At 44.1% G+C, this 13,107-nt stretch overlaps 2 protein-coding genes across 7 annotated transcripts in view; one reads left to right on the top strand and one right to left on the bottom strand.

Moving 5' to 3' along the window:
- The window catches only part of INO80D (INO80 complex subunit D), a 66,966-nt gene extending 57,144 nt beyond the window's left edge, over positions 1-9,822 (bottom strand). For 2 of the 6 annotated variants that reach the window (XM_060194062.1, XM_060194063.1), the window contains exons 1-2: positions 9,008-9,142; positions 7,633-7,807 (exon numbers count right to left, since the gene is read on the bottom strand). In XM_060194062.1, the coding sequence (XP_060050045.1) occupies positions 7,633-7,669 (37 nt within the window). In that variant the 5' untranslated portion in view covers positions 7,670-7,807; positions 9,008-9,142. Of the gene's footprint in view, positions 1-7,632; positions 7,808-9,007; positions 9,148-9,707 lie in introns of those variants that run through there. The other 4 variants (XM_060194064.1, XM_060194065.1, XM_016186897.2 and 1 more) reach the window with 4 other exon arrangements.
- Positions 8,291-10,831, top strand: LOC132539240 (basic salivary proline-rich protein 2-like). Its single transcript, XM_060193404.1, has 3 exons — positions 8,291-8,324; positions 8,908-9,760; positions 10,121-10,831. Exons 1-3 carry the CDS (start codon positions 8,291-8,293, stop codon positions 10,200-10,202), a joined length of 969 nt encoding a protein of 322 aa, XP_060049387.1. The 3' UTR covers positions 10,203-10,831.
- Positions 10,832-13,107: the final 2,276 nt, after the last annotated feature.

Here is a 13,107-nt window from a genome sequence, read left to right as displayed (position 1 = left end):
GAAGAAAAAGAAAGAAAGAAATGGAGGCAGAGCCCACCAAGACAGGTGAAATCATGCAACCTACAGTGAAAAGCTCAGTGGCAAAACAAAAAACAAAACCACCCCCTACCTTAAACTGTTTCCTATATTCCATATTGAAAACTCATTTAAGTTATTTTTTTTTCTGTCTCCATGATTATCACTGGGCTTCGGTGCGTGCACTATGAATCCACTGCTCCTGGCGGCCACTTTTTCCATTTTTGTTGTTGGATAGGTCAGAAAGAAATTGAGAGAGGAAGGTAAGAGGGGGGGGGGGTTAGATAGACACCTACAGACCTGCTGCTTCACTTCTTCTGAGGCAACTCAAACTGGGATCCTTGCGCTGGTCCTTGGCTTTGCACTCTGCGCACTTAACATGGTGTGCTAACGCCTGGTCCCCCTATTTTAAGTATTCTATAGAGCATCTGTATACTGATAGTCTTGATATGGGAAATGCTAATAGAATAAGTAGCCTTTAATAGCTACTACTAACATTTCTTTACAATAAATGATTTCTGAGGTCCTATCCAACCGCATTTTCAATTGTTATAGAAGCCGTATTACAGGATAAGAAAAAAGAAAAATTAAGTTGTAGCTCTAGTCCTCAAAGTTCTTTTGTTCAAAGGATCTGAAATAGCCTCTTTGTTGCTAAGTTCCACATATACTTTTCCATCCTCCTATCTGAACCTGACCTCTTCAGCAGCATTTGACACTGCTGGTCACTCTTTCTTGCACATCTCCCCTTTCTAGGGTCTGAATCACTGACTTCCTCTCTCTTGTTCCCCTACGTTCAAATGTCAATGTTTTTTAAGTTTCTTTCTATCTTATTTCATAGAGCAGAAAAATGAAATGGGGCAAGCACTGACTGGGACAAGCTTGCTTTATCCAGAGGTGGGTGACTCAAACCAGTTTCAGGATGTCACTGCTATTTGAAAAATGTGATCCTAACAAATTTTGAAAAGATAACAAATCCCACACAAAAAAAAACTCCTAATTTTTCCATGTCAGCTGATTTAATTATAGCATACAAAATGTATGACGCTCTGAGGTCCCAGGTTCAATGCCCAGCACCACCATAAACCAGAACTTTGGTCTTTGTGTCTTTCCTTCTCTTACTAAAATATATATACCTTAAGAAAAAACCAAAAAAAAAAACTTGTGACTTGGGCAGGGGTAGATAACAATGATTATGCAGAGACTCTCATGCCTGAGGCTCCAGAAGTCCCCGGTTTAATACCCCCCCAACATAAACCACAGTTGTTTAATATCCCCCCAACATAAACCAGAGTTGAGCAGTGCTCGGGAAAAAACAAAAATAAAACAAACAAGCAAACAACTGTATGACTTTGAGAAAGTCATTCCTATATTTTTTTTAAAAAATGCCCACTTTTGGGGGCGGGGGGAGCAAAGAGAGCACAACTGTTATGCAAAGACTTCATGCCTGAGGCTCCAAATTCCAATGTTCAGTTCCCAGCACAATGATAAACCAGAGGGAGTTGGGCAGTAGTGCAGTGGGTTAAGTGCACAAGGCCTAAACTCAAGGACTGGTGTAAAAATCCCAGCTCCCCACCTGCAGGGGAGTTGCTTCACAGGCGGTGAAGCAGATCTGCAGGTGTCTGTCTTTCTCTCCCACACACTGTCTTCCTCTCCTCTCTCCATTTCTCTCTGTTCTATCCAACAACGATGACAGCAACAACAGCAATAATAACTACAACAATAAGAAACAACAAGGGCAACAAAAGGGGAAATATATATATAAAGGACAAACCAGAGCTGAGCACTGCTCTGGTAAAAACAAACAAACAAACAAACAAACCCATTTCTATAAAGTAGAAGGGATTAAGCCACACATAAAAAGTAAGTCAAAGGGAGTCAGGCGGTAGCACAGCAGGTTAAGCGCACATGGCGCAAAGCACAAGGACTGGCATAAGCGCCCGGCTCCCCATCTGCAGAAGGAGTCGCTTCAAAGGCGGTGAAGCAGGTCTGCAGGTGTCTTTCTCTCCCCCCGTCTTCCCCTCCCCTCTCCATTTCTCTCTGTCCTATCCAACAATGACAATAATAACTACCAACAAGAAGACAACCAGGGCAACAAAACGGAATAAATATTTTTTAAAAAGTAAGTCAAATTAAATTTTTTTCCTTTTTTTTTTTTAAACCAATTGAACCTAGGACTTTGGAGCCTCAGGCATGAGAGGCTTTTTGTATAACCACTGTGCTATCTGCCCTTGCCCCTCAAATTAAATATTCTATTTTAGGTTTTGACTTTAATTTCTACTCAATTATCTACCTAAACTCCAGTTATTATCTCAGGTTCCAAACCAAAAGTGAACAAATATGAATGTGCATAAAACCATTGGGGGGGGGGTAGCACAGCAGGTTAAGCACATGTGGCACAAAGCCTAAGGACCGGCGTAAGGATCCAGGTTCAAGCCCTTGGCTCCCCACCTGCAGGGGAGTCACTTCACAGGCGGTGAAGCAGGTCTGCAGGTGTCTTTCTCTCCCCTTCTCTCAATTTCTCTCTGTCCTATCCAACAACGACATCAATACAACAACAATAATAACTACAACAATAAAACAAGGGCAATAAAAGGGAAAATAAATATTTTTTAAAAGCACTTTCTGGATAACTGTTCATTAAAATTCAGCAGATCTTTTTTTAACTTTTAATTATTTATGTTATTAATGAGATGGAGCAGGAAAGAACTAGAGCATCACTGAGGCACAAATCAGTGAGTGGGTCAAACTCAGGACCTTACACCTGCCTACCTGAAAGGCATTCACCCACCTCCCAGGCTGTTTTAAACTCAGCAAAATAAATAAATAAAGTACTAAAAACACCTAAGAATCACTGATAAATCCATTCTTTTTTCTATCATTTCAATTGCCACCTGTGCAGATGATCTCCTAATTATATCTGGTTAACAGATACAGAATGCTTTTTTCTCTAAGACCAGCCTCTCCACCGGCTTTCTCCATCTCCGTTCACCAGCCCCTCCAGCTGAAACCTTTAATCTGCCTCAAGGCCTTGCTCTCCTTCATCTCAAACCCAGCACAACTCAAAACCTCTAAAATGCGGAATAGTTTACAGGGCCAATAGCCAACAGGGTAAAAGAAATTTTAAAAAAAATCTTTAAAATGTAACTCCCAAAATTTGCAACAAAGAACACTCTTTTTTCATTGGGCATTTATTCAAACTTGCAGATCCACCTCCAGGCTGGCCTCCCTAAGTCCTTCCACTAGTTTAAGCAGATCTCTCCCAGGAAAGTAAAGTAGGCTTTAAAACATACCCCTCCGCAACGGGTTAAGCGCAGGTGGCACCAAGCACAAGCACCAGTGTAAGGATCCCAGTTGCAGCCCCCGGCTCCCCACCTGCAGGGGAGTGGCTTCACAGTTGGTGAATCAGGTCTATAGGTGTCTTTCTCTCCCCTTCTCTCCATTTCTCTCTGTCCTATCTAACAACGACGACATCAATAACAACAATAACTACAACAACAATAAAAAAAAAGGGTAACAAAAGGGAAAATAAATAAATAAATGTATTTTTTTAAAAAAGGTCCAGAGCTAATACAATAAATTCATCTGCCTAGTGAATGAAGCAGTGATGGATCACCAGGGTAAGCATCATCACTACCAAAGGCAAACCAGGGCCTGGTGGTGGTGCACCTGATTGAGAGCACACACATCACAGAGCATGAGGATCCAGGTTCGAGCCCCTGGTCCCCACCTGCAGGGGGAAAGCTTCACAAGTGGTGAAGCAGAGTTGCATGTGTCTGTCTCTCTCTCTCTTCCTCTTTATCTCCCCCTTCACCCTTGATTTCTGACTATCCAATAACGATTGAAAAAAAAGACCAAAGGCAAACCTACCATAAACTATTCATCTCCTTCAAAACTGAACACACACAGAAGGGGTTTAATCAAAGGGGCCTAGTAGGGGGGCACCGAGTGGAGCACACACATTACAGTGTGCATGCATCTAGATTTAAGTCCCTGGTCTCCACATGCATGGCAGAACCTGCAGGAACAGTGAAACAATGCTGTAAGTCTCTCTCTCTCTGTCTCTCTCCCTGTCTTTCCTTTCCTCTCAATTTCTCTCCACATTTATCCTAAATATTTATTTTTTAAAAAAGTTTAATCAGAGGATTTAGAAGTAAAATAAGCCTAAGTGGGAAGATAACATAATGGTTTTGCAAACAAACAGATTTTCACGCCTGAGGCCTAAAGGTCCCAGGCCTAATCTCTCCGCACTACCAAAAACCAGAGCCAAACAGTGCTCTGGTAAAAATAATATAAATAAACTCATCTTCTTTGCCTAGTAGTGTAATTATCACTCCTTTACATTTGCCAGCTTGCAAAGTTCATCAGTAGAGACTAGAATAATATTAAGTTGTTATAACTTCCTATGAATATACTGATAATTTTTCAATTATACATATTTACTTACCCCATGTGACTACAATATTCTACCTGTATTCAAACATCTATTAGTGTTATTAACATACACCAAGTCAAGAATTTTCACAGTAAGAAAATATTTTAGGGGGCCAGGTGGTGGTGCACCTGGTTGAGCACACCTGCCTACCATAAGCAAGTACCCAAGTTCGTGGCCCTGTCCCCACCTGCAGGGGGAAAGCTTTGCAAGTGGTGAAGCAGTGCTGCAGGTCTCTCTGCTCCTCCTTTTCTATTTCCCTCTCCCCTCTTGATTTCTGGCTGTCTCTATCCAATAAATAAAAATAAAGATAATCAAAACAGAAAATAATTAAGAATTATTTAAAGGAAAAGATTATATGAAGGTCATGCCCTAGACACCATTTAAAGGCTTGTTTAATCATCAGAGCATCCCTTTTTGGTGAACAAACAGAGACTGATGGGAGGCGGGCAGTGGAGCACTGGGTTAAATGCACATAGGAACTGCACAATGTCCTGGCTCCAGCCCTGGGTTCCCTTCCTGCAGGTGTGTGTGTGTGGGGAGCGGGGGGGTGGTACCTCACAAGTGGTGAAGAGCGTGAGTGGTTCAGTGGTAGAATTCTCTCCTGCCACAAGTGGTGAAGCAAGTCTGCAGTTGTCTATCTCCCCCTCCCCTCTGAATTCCTCTTTGTCCTATCGGAAGGAAGGAAGGAAGGAAGGAAGGAAGGAAGGAAGGAAGGAAGGAAGGAAGGAAGGAAGGAAGGAAGGAAGGAATGGGGAAAGGGAAGGAGAGGGGAGGGGGAAGGGAAGGGAAGGGAAGGGAAGGGAAGGGAAGGGAAGGGAAGGGAAGGGAAGGGAAAGGAAGAGAGAAAGGCAGGCAGAGAGACAAACAGAAACTGAGACTGGATGAGAATCTGAAATGCTCTATAGGAAAGAAGATCCATCTGATTGAGGAGCCCAACCTTCTAATGAATGCAAAATCAACAACCTTGGGCTGGTTATGCAAACCACCACAGTTAGCCAGAGCTAAGCAGTGCTCTGGTCTCTCTCATTAAAATTAAATTAAATTAAAACAAACAACCACTATTAAAGAGGAAGATCATAGTATATGGTGTTTTGTTGCATATATATCATGACAATAAGCAGAATAAACAACAAGATTTTAAGATAGGTTCTGTCCTAATGGGATAAACAGGTCTGAATGAAGGAGCATGTTTTACTTTTATTCAGAAAAATTTTTTTAAAAAGCAAGTAAATAAGGGAACTGGTATTTAGAAGGTGCTAAGAGTGAGGCATGGTGGACTAAGGGAAATTAATATTTAATGAGCACCCACTATGATGCCAGGCACTGGGCTATCTCATCTAATCCTTATATCTCAAAATGTTATTTCCACTTCACAGATAAAGAAACAAGAGATTGAGTAACCTATCTAAGGAAAGAGCTAAGAACCAAACCCACTGCCCAGCCTAAAGGTCCCTGACTGAAGGACGCTACAAATAAAATCTTAAAAAAAAAAAAAAAAATCTGGCTTGAGCCTGGCACCTTTAGCACAGGGAGGGAAGTAGGATGTCTAAAGTATTGACTTTAAACTTTAGTCACAGAGTATCTTTGCAAGTGTTTCAAAATATCCAAGAGGACTGTCTAAAATCAGCTATCCCAGTCAGGGCTCTGGAACAAACCTATACTTGATGGAGTGGGAAGAAAACACGAACTGTACATTTTGCCAAGCTCAGAGTTGTTCTAGCATATGTTAAAAAGGACTTGGATGTGCCTCCACTATACAGGGACTGGAGTATCTGCTTGTATCTGCTTGTGCTGCCTCCAATTCAGTCTCCCCTGTTCATCTGTTGTTTACACGTTACCAGGTGTGAGTTGGAAAGGGAAGGGATGCTGCATGTCTTAGACAACTGTTCTCTAACTGTATTCAGATTTAAATGACCTCTCATTATCTGTAACTAAGGCTGCAAATCTAGATAGTAGGAACTGCTAACCCCAGGGGAACACAGCAGGTAAGAATGAGGGGATCAGCATTTTCTATTTAAAAAAATGGCATGTTTAATTTAGGGTGCTCTGACTTTGAAAATTTTTTATTTATCTAAACTAGAATTTCATTTCTGAAAAAAAAATAGTTGCAACATGGTTTGTGAGGAAAATAGCTCGAGTGGGGGGGTATATGCATCTCCTTATATAACTGTTCTGGAAAAAAAACTTGATTCAGACTTAGAAATTAAAATAAATATCTAGTTGTGAAACTAAAGAGTAATGGGGGGCCAGGTGGTGGCACACCTGGTTGAACACAAATGCTACAATATGCAAGGTCCAGGGTTCAAACCCCAGGTCCCCTCCTGCAGGGGGGTAAACCTTGTGAAGCTTTTGTGAAGCAGGGCTACAGGTATCTCTCTCCCTCTCTTATCACTTCCGACTCTTTTGATTTCTGGCTATCTCCATCCAATAAAGATAAAACTAAAGAGTGAAAACATATATTCCCTTAGCAACTTACAATCAATCTAGTATCTGCTCTTAAAGTCATTTCTTGGTTTCAAATAAAGTATTACACCAAAAAATATCAAGTCTACCATTCCTTCAAAATATAGTGGGCCATGAGGCAATTAGATCAGGAAATTAATATATGTTTGGGACAAGTTGGAAAAATGCAGTCCAGGAGGGTGTCTTTGTGCATACAGATTTTGAAAGCTTAGGAAAGTAAAGTCAGTACAAACCTAAGCTATTTTTAAAATTCTACATTGTTATAAGCTGCTCAGAAGATGGTGCAGTAAAATAGAATTCTGGAGTTCCAAGCATGAGGTCCTGAGTTCGATCCCCAACAGTGTAGACACCAGAGTGATTATCTGGTTCTCTCTCTCTCTCTTATGAAATAAATAAAACAAATCTCAAAAAGAGATTCTGAAGGATCTCTCCCGTTCAATATTCTCTAAAACAAGGCCAAACTACAACAGAAATGAACAATCTTTGGTACACAATAATATGAAAATGTCTCAAGTCGATAAGCAATTTCACTGATCAATAAGTCTAAACAACCATTAAATGTGATTTGCATTTTCATATGCAATCCAATATCAACATTTTCTTAGGGGAAATGCTAAATGGCTGGTTAGCTATCATTGTAGAGAAACAGAGTGAGCCTTATTTTAGGCAGACAAAAGGAAAAAGGCAAGTTTAATAAGAATAAATAAAAGAAGAAGCCTCACTTCCAATCCAGACAGAAGTCCGCACTGCCCAAGTCATGGGTTATCTATCCATTGCTCTGCCAGTGCCAGCTTTCCCTGGGTACCGATGCTCTTGGGGGTCCAGCGGTCAGAATGTGGCACACCTCTGCCAGCCACTCAGGACACACACACCACACCATACACTGCCTTAGGTCCACTGAAAAAAGAAGAGGTGGAGGGGTACTAAAAAGGAAAAGCAACCTCTCCAAACGTGCCCCCACTGGAGAGGGGGTGGGGGGGTACAGAGTCCACTTCATTTCAATACTATACAATAGCCGTTTCAGTCATACAAAAGGAAAGCCAGGAGGGGGTTAAGTGTAGCCACAGGAAACATCCCATTCCAGGAAACCAGGAAATTTTAGATTTGGAAATTTTAAGTTTTGTCTTTTTTTTTTTTCTTTTAACTTTCTAAGTCCATGGCACCAAAATATAATTCAAATTGAATCTGTTTTAAACATAAGGGGGGAAAAAACACACACACACTGGGGTCAACTAGGCTCAGTTCCCTGAGGGTTCTTCCACACACTCCTTCAAGAGTTGTGGCAATAACAAGTTTCCTTCAAACATCCCCCCACCCACCCCACCCCACCCCCCGTTTTCTATTTCTAAGGTCGAATCAGTATATCGCACGCGCATCCAAATGGTTCTTATCAGGATAAATCAACTAGTGATCTGTAAGTTGCAGACCTTGTTTAAGGAGCTGCCCTGCCCACCTCCTTTTCCCTCCTCCTCCCGAATTTTTAATGCTCTCAAGCAATCTGACATCCAGGGTCTCACCCCTGGGTTCTGCTCACGTGTTGGTTTGAGAGAAGGGGGGGAGAGGGAGAGAGGGAGAGAGGGAGTGAGGGAGAGAGGGAGAGAGAGAGAAAGAGAGAGAGAGAGAGAGACCGATCGGATGAGGAAACTCCTACTTTCTGGGGGCTGCTCTTCCTCCCTCCTCGTCGCTCTCTCTGCATCTTTTTCTCTGCTTGGGGGCTGTCCAAGAAAAGGGGGACTTGAGGAACCCCCCAAAAAAGTCTAGGGTTGAAAAAGGGTGGGTGCTAGATATGGAACAATAAAAATAACACTCCGGGTATCTGGGGGGGGGGGTAAAGGGCTTTAAAAAAAAAAAGGCAATTAGGAGAGAGTCAGCCTAGTAGAAATAATACCTGAATTTACCTTCTCCCTTCCCAATGCAAAAAAAAAAAAAAAAAAAGAAAGAAAATGTAGTCGCTAACTAATAAGCGGAAAAAAAAACCCTGGAAAACTTTTCCAAAGGGGCAGCGCAGGCCCTCCCGCAGCTGGGGGCTCGGGGAGGGGGCTGGAGTCTGCAGCCCGGGCGGGTGGGGCGCGGGCGGGGGGTGCAGGGGCGCAGTACCTTCAATGGCCAGGAACTGCCAAAGAGTTTCAAAATAGGCGAGTGCTCTCCCCCACGCCTCCGGGGGGTCCCGAGCGCTAGGACCCGGGCTCCCCGACAGCAGGGCAGCCCCCCAATTCGGGCCTACGAGGAAACTTTCCGGCCGCGGTTGCACCTGACTCCTCACCGCCCCTCCACCCCACCCCACGCCCGCCAGGCTGCCCGCCCCGCCCCGGCCCGGCCCGGCCGCCGGGGGCCCAGAGGAGGGGGTGCACACCAATCCAAGGGTTACCGGAATTGGGGTGGGGGGAGGCGTGTACGAGAGACCCGTGGGAAACCATGGGTGGGCGCCCATTCCCTACTCCCAGGCCCGGAAACCCCTGTCCCGGCAGCCCGGGCCTTCCGCTCCACCCGGGAGCCCTCGGGCCCGCGCACGGTTCGCTCCCTCGGCGCCGCCGTCCCGCCCGGCCGCCCGCCGCCGCCCGGAGCCCCGAAGGGGGCATCGGGACGTCCGGGGCGCGGCCGCCGCGGAGACCCGGCTCGAGGCCTAACCGGCGCCCCCCTCCGCCCCACACCCCTCCTCCGGCCCGCGCAGGCCGCGTCGCTCGCCCCGCTCCGACCGTGGCAGGACCCTCGCCCGCCCACCCTCCGTGGTGACCCGTGGGCGCCCCCGAGCCCCCCACAGCCCCCCAGTTCCCGCCACCGCACCGGCCTCTCTCACCCTTTCATTCTCCGCCCGGGGCCTGGCGCGGGCCGGCGAATCCCCGGCCTCACGTAAGCGCGCTCACCGCCCTCCCTGCCTGCGCTGCCCAGCCCGCCGCCCTACTGGAGCCCGGGGATGTGGGCCGGGCCTGGGGCCGCCTCTGCTTACCTTTCAGCTGCTTTTTTTTTCCTCCTTCCCCCCCCTCCCCTCCACCCCCTTTTCCCTTGGCTGGGCTGACAGATCAGTGTGAGAGGCGCTGGCAGTGGACTAGGAAGCTCGGCTGTCGCTGCTACTGCTTCCCCCTTCGGGCTCCGGTTAGAGCCTTTCCCTTTCAGGCAAGAGGGGTGAGGATCATATTTTTATTTTGGAAACTAAAAAGTGCTCCCAGGGTCGGTGATTATTAAGGGGAAATCCCTGAATATACTCTCCAGCCAAGAAGGCAGGGCTGCCGGCGCTGCACAAGAAGAGGCAGCAGCCTCCTACAGCACCACTACAGGCACTGCGAGGACATAACACCAGAGAGCAGCTCCTCTGCCCTCCGAAACGACAACTCTCCTACCATCTTGGAGGCACAAGAAAGGGGGGCTAGAGAGAAAAAGTGCACCCGCTGCCCAGAAAGTACACATTGCTGCTCCTTGTCTTGGGGGGGGGGGGAATAAAGCCCACCCCGACCCTCGGCACCGGCGCCTGGGGGAGAAAAGGAGGGAAGAAGCTGGGAGTCCTTGAGAAACCTTTTCATTGGCACCAGAGGGGAAAATGTTTCTGCATCTTCTGATGGAAAGAAATCTTTGCAAGACACAGGTTTTCCGGTGACTATTATTATCTGTTTTAATTTTTTTCCTCCCCTCATTGCTAGTGGCATGGTGTTCTATTATTACATTATTATTTTTATTTCTTCATTACAGATCCTAAGTTCTGTTTCTGGTGTTTAGTTGATCCATTTGGACTAAAAGAGACTTCATAGCTACTTTATTTATTTGTATGTTTTTATGTAGACGTATCTGTATGTTTTCTTATATAAAGAAATCTTTGGTATGTATTCTCAGTACTAAGGCTGCCTAAAGACAATTGTAACAGCATGTCTTCTGTTCCCTTTTTTCTTAAAGCTTTGTAAATAAACCTATTGACTGTCCAGAAAGGCATGGATGGCACAGCTGTTTATTTTTTGTACTGCAAATAAGGGCAGAACTCTCTGTAGGGATAAATACAAGTTGAAAACAACTTTAGATTTTCTTTCTGTACAATTGGAAAATGCATATACGGCTACTGAGTTTTTAAATTTTCAGTATTTAGATTTTTAAGGTCTATCTCTTGGCTGCCTTGCATGTGTTGCTGTCTGCTTTTTGTGTCATGGAATGGGGAAATGTGTCTGTTTTTATTACAGTTAAAATGTTGTTGCTTCAGAACATCCCAAGTGCTGCCAGCCTGTCTGTATAAATGACTGTCAGTATGCTGCAGTGGATATGGTGAGGTTACCTTATTTAATAAGCAAAATCTTAGCAGATAAGTGGAGTCAAAGTTATACCATGCTGACATGAGGAGAGCTTTTATCTGAGACTATTTTGCAGGGTTAGCTTCTTTTTTTTAGATTTGATTTATTGGGGCCCTGGGTGGTGGTGTACCTGGTTAAGAGCACATGTCACAATGCACAAGGGCCCAGGTTCGAGCCTCAGGTCCCCACCTGCAGGGGGAAAGCCTTAAATGTGGTGAAGCACTGTTGCAGGTGTCTCTGACTCTCTCACTTCCTTTTTTTTTTCTTTTCAATATTTTATTTATTTATTAATGAGAAAGATAGGAGAGAAAGAACCAGACATCACTCAGGCACATGTGCTGCTGGGGATTGAACTCAGGACCTCATGCTTGAGTGCAACACTTTATTCGCACTGCCACCTCTCAGACCACTCTCTCTCACTCTCTATCTCCCCCTTCCCTCTCAGTTGTTGACTGTCTCTATCCAATAAATAAATAAAGATAATAAATAAAGATTCTATTTCTTTCTTTATTCCCTTTTGTTGCCTTTTTATTGTAGTTATTGTTGTTATAGATGTCGTTGGATAGGACAGAGAGAAATGGGGAGAGGAGGGGAAGACAGAGGGGGAGAGAAAGCCACCTGTAGACCTGCTTCACCACTTGAGAAGCGACTCCCCTGCAGGTGGGGAGCAAGGGTCCTGAACCCTTCAGCCGGTCCTTGCACTTTGTGCCACCTGCGCTTAACCCACTGCGCTACGGCCCGACTCCTGATTCTATTTCTTAATGACAAAGATAGGAAGAGAGAGGAACAACATCACTTTGGTATGTGTGCTGCTGGGGATTGAACTTGGAACCTCATGCTTGAGAGTCCAATGCTTTAATCTACTGCACCACCACCTGGCCCGCTAGAGATAGTTTGCTATTTCTGTGTACCATGGGGAGGATATTAGGATGTGTCTAGTTGATCTTTTTGTGTGTACTACCATTAATGATTAAATGAATTGTTGCCAGTGCTGCTCAGCTCGCTTTAAGATAGTAAAGGGCATTGACCTAGAACCTTGGAACCTCAGGTATGAAAGTCTTAACAATATCTTCAGCCCTGAATTTTATGCCAAAAGTTATTATTCTGACCTATGTTGCCTAATCTAGGGGGGAAAAAATTATGGTTTTCATGTTTTGAATAGACTATTTAATTTCTCTTTAATGCTACAAAAAATAAACAGTTTTTTTAAAAATCACTAATAAAGAAAGAAAACAATTTTATGACATCAGATCCTTAAATAATAATCATAATAATACAGGGGGTAGATAGCATAATGGTTATGCAAAGAGGCTCTTGGGCCACAGGTTCAACTCCCCCCATCACCATAAACCAGAGATAAGCTGTGCTCTGGTGGAAAAAAAAAAAGGCTGGCCTAAAATAGTACTACAAAACCTTTTGTGGTAGTTGATGACTCCTCTTTAAATTGATTATTTTTGAACATCTGCATTTAGGAAAGACCTTAAGCTTAAAGGGAATTCAGAAAATGCACACATTAGATTTGACTCATTTTTGCAGAGCATGCTCAGCTGAGGCTTATGGTGGTGCTGGGGATTGAACATGGCACCTTCTGTGCTTCAGGCATGAAAAGCATTTTGCATGACCATTATGATGTCTCTCAGTCCTCGATATTATTTTCATGCCAACCCCTAGAACTGAATACAGTGCCCAACTAGTCTGGCTTTTGTGTTTAATTTTTCTTTTTCTTTCTGGAAAAATCTATAGTAATTAAAGTAAAATTGAACAATATTTACCATCTTGGAAAGCTTAGTTGTGAAATCATGATTGTTTTTCAGTTTTTCTTTTTTTTTTAAAACATTGTGAGATCAAAGTCATTGAGTTTAAGGAAATCAGTCCCTTAAAGTAGAACTCCAGTGAGCTTGAAAACCATGTTTTTGTACAACTTGG

Source organism: Erinaceus europaeus, chromosome 7 (genome assembly GCF_950295315.1).
Source record: "Erinaceus europaeus chromosome 7, mEriEur2.1, whole genome shotgun sequence".
NCBI lineage: Eukaryota > Metazoa > Chordata > Mammalia > Eulipotyphla > Erinaceidae > Erinaceus > Erinaceus europaeus.
This window is presented reverse-complemented; position numbering and strand designations above follow the sequence as displayed.